Below are 8,375 nucleotides of genomic sequence, written 5' to 3'. Positions count from 1 at the left end.
TCTTCCCTAATCCTATACAACACATATATATGGACTAGGGACTAAAGCTCGGACAAACCAATCTACACTAAGACCAAACCCCTGACCAAAGTTCTAGACTAAAACTTGGACAAATTGTCCAAGGATAAACCTTGGAGTAAGTTCCAAGATATGTACAATAAAGACCCTAACAATTGGAAGGCATGCACTTTTCACCCAAAGTGCATTAACAAACTCCTCCTTGATCAGTGCATGGTCTTCATGTAGTCTAGAATTCTTCATTATCGTTGACTTTAACTTGGACTTCTGCTTTGGTTGACGCAGAACTGATAAGCGACAGTTACCCGGCAGGAACTGCACTTATAAACACCCAAATATCAAGTAAAATATGGTAATTAACACCGAACATCTTAACACAAACAGCTTCACTATATGTTACACATCTTATTTATTAATGCATTGGTACATCATGTATTTATTTATCCAATTACAATATATATGGTGACTGCACCTCCTAGTCCCTAGCTCAATCGACACTGAGCTTAGCCAATGAAAGGACGTCGAACGACCACCCCATTAGAGTTCACCCACACCCACACACGGTCACATCGAAAATCTGTTATGACTGAATCCCTTCCCTCCACTACCACAATAGCATCAACCCGAGGATTCTCTTCCTCAATCCTAGTTGCCGCTGCTTCTCCCCTTGCCCCAACAAGCTCGGGCCACGAACTCTTTCCTGTATTAGTTATCAAGATAGAAACTTGTTTATTGGTTCGTCCAACAGGGATTGACAAAATGTTTGTTCCAATGATGTGAAGTAAAATAACCTAAGAAGTTAAAAAAGAAGCTGGATTTACCTTGACAATCTGTTGACATTCTTGCTTGTTTATTGAAGAACATGGAGAGAAAGGGTATATATAGAGTTTAGAGTGCACATTTACGTTACGGAATCTTCTTTCAACTGTTATCTTTTTCAAATGTTCCCATTTTGGTTTGCAAAAGTAGAATAGTCTTTGATGAAAAAATCAAACTTGCTATTTCTGTTGTTGACTTTCTACATTTAAAAATTAAGACAAATTGACCAATTCATTTGGTGACATTATGAATTAGAGCATGTCTTTAATCATTATATCATAAAAGTTTGCTTTATTAATTATAACATTTCAGATATAGGTATGGATGAACGATCATGGTTAAAAAAGAGTACAACTTTTTTTGAGTTATCATTCAACATTTATTGAGAGTTGCATTCAGTTTTCTTCTTTATCTTGAGATTAGGTTTATAGAAAGATTTTGAGTTTTTTTTGCATGTAGAAAGTATAATTACAATTATATATGTAATATACACATCATAGACAATAATTTATCCAGAATGATGAATCAAATTTGCTTGTGGTGATCATATGTGAGACGCAGTTTCTTTAAAATAATTCATGGTGGATACAACAACCAAATTTGTAGCTGTAGTTTATGAGAAGATCAACTTATTGCTAGTTCTAGAATCAAATTTGGTCTTTGGTGTTTAATTTTTCATCTCAGACTCTTGTATTAATAACATATATTAAAAATTACTGTGCTTCAAAAGAAATAGTAAAGTTTACATCTCCGGCCACAACATATATCAGCTCAATGTAACAAAAATCTTTAAAACATGGGTATATTATAGTAAAAAAACATAACGTTTTTTTACATTTCACTTCACACCTATTCTATAAATAATACCCGAATTAACGTGTAGGTCCCTTTGTCGTGGAGGATGACGAACCTAAACCTTGTTATACTAACTCACTAGCGAGTGCGGAATCCAAGCTAGCAAGCAAACCGGGATGAAGCAAGTATAAACACAACACACAAGGTTCACCGATTAACACCAATGTATTAATACGTATTAAGGTTTCGGTTACAAGCACAATGTTTACAAATCTAACTTGTAAACTCTCAAAGTGTGTGTGTGAGTTTCGGACAGAATGCTCTCAGCCTATCTCTCGGATGTGTGAATCTGTCTAAGTGTCTCTCTTTCTACTAAAACTCAACACACTGCATGGGTATTTATACCCAGCCCATGATGTCTGGTCCGAAGGATCCGATAGATGGTCCGAAGGATCATCTATCGATGACAAAGCATTCGAAGGATCAGCAGGGACCTCGAAAGATCACCTTTCGAGGTCTATCATTCGAAGCCTATCTTTCGATGCCATCGAAGGATCTACAATATCCTTCGATGAGCTATCCTTCGACACAGGACATCCTTCAACATTTACAAACTGTTGTCCAAGTCAAACCGGATGATGGTTGACCTGGTCAACTTACAAGACCGACAAGGACATCGTTTACATCGTGACCGAATACAGACAAAATACAGACACAAGTGCACCAACAAACTCCCCCTTGGCTGTAGCTTTGTCTTTATCTTCTGTAGTTGTAGACTCGTCTCGAACTTCGATGGTCTTTGGTCTTCGAGTTCTCAAAACTCTGATGTCCTTTCAAGTCTTCAAAGTCAGAGGATCTTCAAAGTCTTCATGTATTGAAAGCAGAGAGTGTATCAACAAACTACCCGTATCATGTAGGAAGTGTGTTGACAAACTCCCCCTTGGCATAAGCTCCCCCTTGAGTTATGCTCGTGAATGACTTGATCTTTATGAAGTGAGATCCTTGTGGTGTTGATGATGGCCAGCGGCAACTCGATCATCTTCATCTTTTGAGCGCCTTCTCGTCGTGTCTTCATTCCAAAGCTTGTCATAGACCATGTTCTCCTAGCCTTTAGAATCTGCACATGCAAGAAATCTAAACGCGTAATGAGAACAACTGCTTAGAATAGTTAGTATATCCAAATGACACACGAATGACCATGTCATAATCAAACATCGTCCGACAGTTTGAAAGTTTAATAAATTTGTCAATTTTAGTTTTAACTTTCAAAACTTGCAAATTTTGACCGTTTATGAAGATTTAGTCAAATCGGTTTTCGTTCAGGTTTCAGGTAACGAAGACTCGAGCTCCAACATCGTACGATCGAAAAGAAAGTAGAAACAAAATCTTTTTGGCTTTTATAAAGTTTATATTAAAACACACCTAAAATCTTTTTGGTATTTTTGAAAATTAAAGGACAACAATTTAAAATCCTTTGAGTGTTATCAAACGACATCACCGCTAATGTCGTGCTGATATGCACCAAACGACGAAACTGTTTAAAAGAAAGCAATAAAAGTTAAGCAGTAAATAAATATTTACAGACATTCTTTTTGTGAGTTTCGAGGGTAAGAGAATCATATCAGTGTACGGTCATGCCAAAACACTCTTGTTGTTCAGTTAGTTAACATTAAGATAAGCATCCTATAACAATTATCGGTATTGTTGTCCACTTAAGCTCAACTTATCAGATGTAATCATGGCGAGGGGATACGTTAAGGTATGATTTATACTTACCGACCGGTGTTCATCCACATCACGACACATTCCCGTATCAAGGTATGCACGAGAGTTCATCTTACCGGTGAGTATACCGATTATCATCTGTTTGACCGTATATGATGTGAGATTCTCACTTATTTTGATTTGAAAACAAGCCCTATGTGATATAATCACTTATTGATGAGGAACTTGATTTTCATATGCATGAGGGCACAGGTGCAAGTCCGTGAACAGGTCAGTACTTCCGTACAGCAGAGAGACGAACTTGACACCCGGATAAATGTGATATATTATCACTTATTTGATATGGACATGTGATTGTTAATCACTTATTGAGGTCGAATGCAGTATGCAGTATATAATATGTACACGTATGTATAGTATCATGGAAGGTCTAGACTTGCGTCCCCGTTATTTTTCGGTAAAAGATACAACCATGATACCCAGATGATAAGCAGCAAAAAGACCGAATATCTCAGAACCTCGGCAATCTATCAAACGAAATTTCGGTACTAAGACCATATGCCAATGAATGGTTCCCACCTGGTCTTTAGTCGATTAAGATTTATATCCCCCTGCACACTTTAAAATGATTGTGAGCCTACCGATACATCTTATATAGAGCTGCTTATCGTTTTTCATTTAAGGTTTAAAGAGGTTTGGATAGACCACTGATGTACTATCATTTTCTCTTTTGCTCGCCAGGAAACTCATTTTTGTTTTTCTATTGTTTTTGTGTTTTTGAATTTTTCGATGTTTTTGGCTTTTCAGATTTTTGAATTTACTCCCCCTAAAATCAATAAACTAAGACAAATTTAAAACACAAAGGTATTTACAAAAATGATTTTCCGATGTTGGTTTTACTCTTGCTTGACCTTAATGCCGTTTACCAATAATAAAAAGTCAAATCTTGATTTGTCAAATGCTTTGGTAAATAAGTCGGCACGTTGGTCATCGGTGTGGACCTTAACAACATCGATTAGCCTTTTCTCAAAGCAATCACGTATGAAGTGATATTTGATTTCGATGTGTTTGGTCTTTGAGTGCTGCACAGGATTTCTAGTGATATCTAAAGCAGCAGAATTATCAACGTAAATAGGAGTAGTTAGGAATTCAAAACCGTAGTCCCGCATTTGTTGTTGGATCCAAAGAACTTGGGAGCAACAACTTGAGGCAGCAATGTATTCAGCTTCGCATGTTGATGTAGCGACACACGTCTGCTTCTTGCACTGCCATGTGACTAGGCGATTTCCTAAAAACTGACATCCAGCCGTTGTGGATTTACCGTCGATTTTGCATCCGCCAAAATCAGAATCACTGAAAGCTACCAATTCAAAGTTATTATCCCTAGGGTACCACAGACCGGTGTCAGGGTACGCCTTTAAATAACGAAAAATCCTTTTAACAGCAGCAAGATGTGAGGCCTTCGGGTTAACTTGATATCTGGCAAGCAGGCACGTTGGGTACATTATGTCTGGCCTTGATGCTGTGAGGTACATAAGAGATCCGATCATTGCGCGATAGTTTGAAGGGCTAACAGCTTCTCCCTTCAAGTCTGGAGTAATTCCGTGATTTGTTGGCAATGGGGTACCAATGGGCGTTGCATCAGACATCTGGAACCGGCTCAAGATGTCACCAACATATTTAGTCTGATGAATGAATATCCCAGACTCTGTTTGTTGTACTTGTAGGCCCAAGAAGAAAGTCATTTCCCCCATAGCACTCATCTCGAATTTATCCTGCATAATGCGCTCGAATTCCCTACACAAGACATCATTAGTAGAACCAAAAATAATATCATCAACGTATACCTGTACCAGAAGAAGATCTCCATCTTGTTCTTTGATGAAAAGAGTACAGTCGATAAGACCTCTTCGAAATCCATTCTCCAGCAGATAGTGTGATAAGGTTGCATACCAAGCTCGCGGTGCTTGATGAAGACCATAAAGAGCTTTGTTGAGCAACCAAACCCGATCGGGATGGATAGGATCTTCAAAACCTGGAGGCTGTTCGACGTACACCTCTTCTTCAACCACACCATGTAAGAATGCACTTTTCACGTCCATCTGATAAACCTTGAATCCTTTGAAGGACGCATAGGCTAGAAAGATACGAATTGCTTCGAGACGTGCAACAGGTGCATAGACTTCGTTGTAGTCGATCCCTTCAATCTGACGAAAACCTTGAACGACTAAACGTGCTTTGTTTCGGATAACAACTCCGCGGTCATCCTTTTTGCATTTGAACACCCAACGGGTACCAATCTTCTTGTATCCAGCAGGTTTCTCTACGAGTTTCCAGACACCCAGCTTCTGGAATTGTTGCAGTTCTTCCTGCATTGCTTCAACCCAAGCGTTATCTTTCAAGGCTTCTTTCCACGTTCTTGGTTCTTCCTGTGAGACATAACACGCGAAAGACCAATCGTTTTGTTGCCCGGATTCTCGAATAGCCGCATACAAGCCTGCATTGTTGTTGTTTCGCAACATGTTTCTTGTTTGAACGCCACTTTGCACATTTCCAACGATGTTTTGTTGAGGATGGGTATTATGAATCCTTGTTTCTGGATTATCTGGAACTGGAACATTTATACCCAGGTTGTTAAGGTTAAGATCAACAACCAATTCAAGGCCTGGAATTGACGAAGAGGATGATGCAGTAGCCTCAGCTGTTCTATGGGCATCCACTGGAGGAGTACCCTCTGAAGTACCATGAACTGCTGTTGTTGGGGCTTCTTGATCTGCATCTACAAATTCATCATCCTCTGAAGATTTGTTCAATTCGTTTGCATCATGAAAATCCTCATTGTTGAGAGTATTATTGTTCACCGAAGAAGATGGTTCTTGATTAACAAGAATTGGACGAACCACCGATGAAACTGTTGCATTGTCACTCTCGAAAAACATCCTAGCCGCAGCATTTTCTTCAACGGCTTCAACATTGATCGAATTGAAGAAGTCATCGTACTCAAACATCCAAGGTTGACCCGGATTTTTGACTGGCAAGGTGTACCTTTGTACTCTGACCTCAGACCATTCCTCGACCCTTTTAGTCTCTAGATTCCAGACTCGTAAGTTAGGGGTGGCATACCCAAGAAAGTATCCATCAATTGCTTTTGCCCCAAACTTTCCATTAGGATCGATGATTGTGCATGGAGCTCCAAACGGTTCGAGATAAGACAAATCTGGTTTCCGTTTTTGAAGAAGCTCAAAGCAGGTCTTGTTGTGCCTTTTGACTGTAAGGACTCTGTTCAATGTATAACATGCAGAGGCCACAGCTTCAGTCCAGAATGGAATGGGCAACTGTGACTCTACCAACATCGTCCTAGCAGTCTCGATCAATGTGCGGTTCTTACGTTCAGCGACACCATTCTGTTGAGGAGTATAAGCTGCACTAAACTCATGTAGAATACCCTTTGAAGTGCAGAACTCCGCCATGGAATGATTTTTAAATTCAGTACCATTGTCGTTACGTATCCGCCTAACCTTCAACTTATACAAATTCTCAATCTGAATGATCAAGTTTTTGATGATGCCAAAGGTTTCACTCTTGTGTGCCATGAACGCCACCCAAGAAAATCTTGAATAATCATCAGTAATCACGAGGCAGTATTGATCACCCCGAATACTCTTGTGCTTGACAGGACCGAATAAATCCATGTGCAAACGTTCAAGAGGAACTGCCACCGTGTTGATCTTCTTTGTAGGGTGCTTCTTCTTTGTTTGCTTTCCTTTCTGGCACGAAACACAGACGTCTTGAAGATGGAAATTTTTGAGGGGAACACCATTCACCAATTCATTTGAAACCAAATGATTCATTTTGCGTAAGTGAATGTGACCCATTCGTCTGTGCCAAGAGATAGTGTCTTTTTCTGTGGCTTTGGAAACGAAACAAGTTGCTTGTGCAGACGTTGTAATAGCTTGGCTCATATCAAGGACGTACAAATCATTTATCCTTGGAGCCGACAAGAGAATCCATTCTTTTGGAATTTTGAAGCCGGGTTTCAGCACATAACATCCATTAGCATCAAAGTGTACCGAGAATTGCTTGTCACAAATTTGAGAAACACTAAGAAGATTGTGATCAAGCTGCTGCACAAAGTTGATCTTGTCAAAGCTGACAATCCCGTTGGATATCATTCCTTCACCCGTTATATATCCACCCTTATCTCCAGCAAAAGCAACATAACCTCCTCTAATAGATTTAACGTCGTAGAGAAGCTTCATGTCGCCTGTCATGTGCCTGGATGCCCCACTATCAACAATCCAATGACTACTGACAGTTCCTCCTGGAACACCCTGCACATGAACTCAAATGAATTAGTTGGAGATGGGGACCCAAGCCATTGTGGTCTTGGGTCTTCCATTTTCATCAATGACAATAACTTCTTGTCTTTGATGGTTGGTGAATTGTGATGGTCCCCCTGATTCAGTAACCGATTTAGGTTTCCAGGTCTGTTTTGTTTTACCAGTGTCTTTCTTTAAAACTTTAACTTCTTGATTGTTTGAAGTTTTAGAATTGTCTGGTTTTACAGCAACAGATTGTTTTTGAACCACATCGATTTTAATTGCTTTCTCAATCTTCGTGACCTGTTGGCGTTTCTGTTTCTTTTCCCTTTCTTTTACAAGTCGGGGATCTTGTTTTGTGGAAACAGATGGCTTACGGTCAGTCTTGTCACGGGGATCATCAACCTTTTCTTTTAGCTTATGAAGATATGGACAATTACGAATAATATGTCCAATGGTTCCACATTCAAAACATGATCTTCGTTCAACAAACCCCGAAGAATCATGTGATCGTCTAACCGATGATGTTGAACTTTGTGAACCCGAGGTACTAGGTATTGAACTGCTTGGTTCATTTCTTTTCTCGACAATAGCTTTCTTGACAAAATCTAAGTTAGATTGATTTTCAAACTTTTCAATTTTGTCCGTTCCCGTCGATTTCACAAAGTTTACATTCTTGTTTTTCTTCTGATTCGGCTT

The 8,375-nt window shown here is 39.3% G+C and overlaps 1 protein-coding gene across 1 annotated transcript; it reads right to left on the bottom strand.

Annotated features, from left to right (window-relative positions):
• Window positions 1–356: 356 nt before the first annotated feature.
• Window positions 357–958, bottom strand: LOC110936147 (glu S.griseus protease inhibitor-like). Its single transcript, XM_035978328.1, has 2 exons — window positions 840–958; window positions 357–718 (listed from the first exon to the last, which is right to left on the bottom strand). The coding sequence occupies exons 1-2, from the start codon at window positions 880–882 to the stop codon at window positions 522–524; spliced, it is 240 nt and encodes a 79-aa protein (XP_035834221.1). The 5' UTR covers window positions 883–958; the 3' UTR covers window positions 357–521.
• Between the last annotated feature and the right edge of the window lie 7,417 nt (window positions 959–8,375).

The sequence above is a fragment of the Helianthus annuus genome, chromosome 1 (genome assembly GCF_002127325.2).
Source record: "Helianthus annuus cultivar XRQ/B chromosome 1, HanXRQr2.0-SUNRISE, whole genome shotgun sequence".
Taxonomy (NCBI): Eukaryota; Viridiplantae; Streptophyta; class Magnoliopsida; order Asterales; family Asteraceae; genus Helianthus; species Helianthus annuus.
This window is presented reverse-complemented; position numbering and strand designations above follow the sequence as displayed.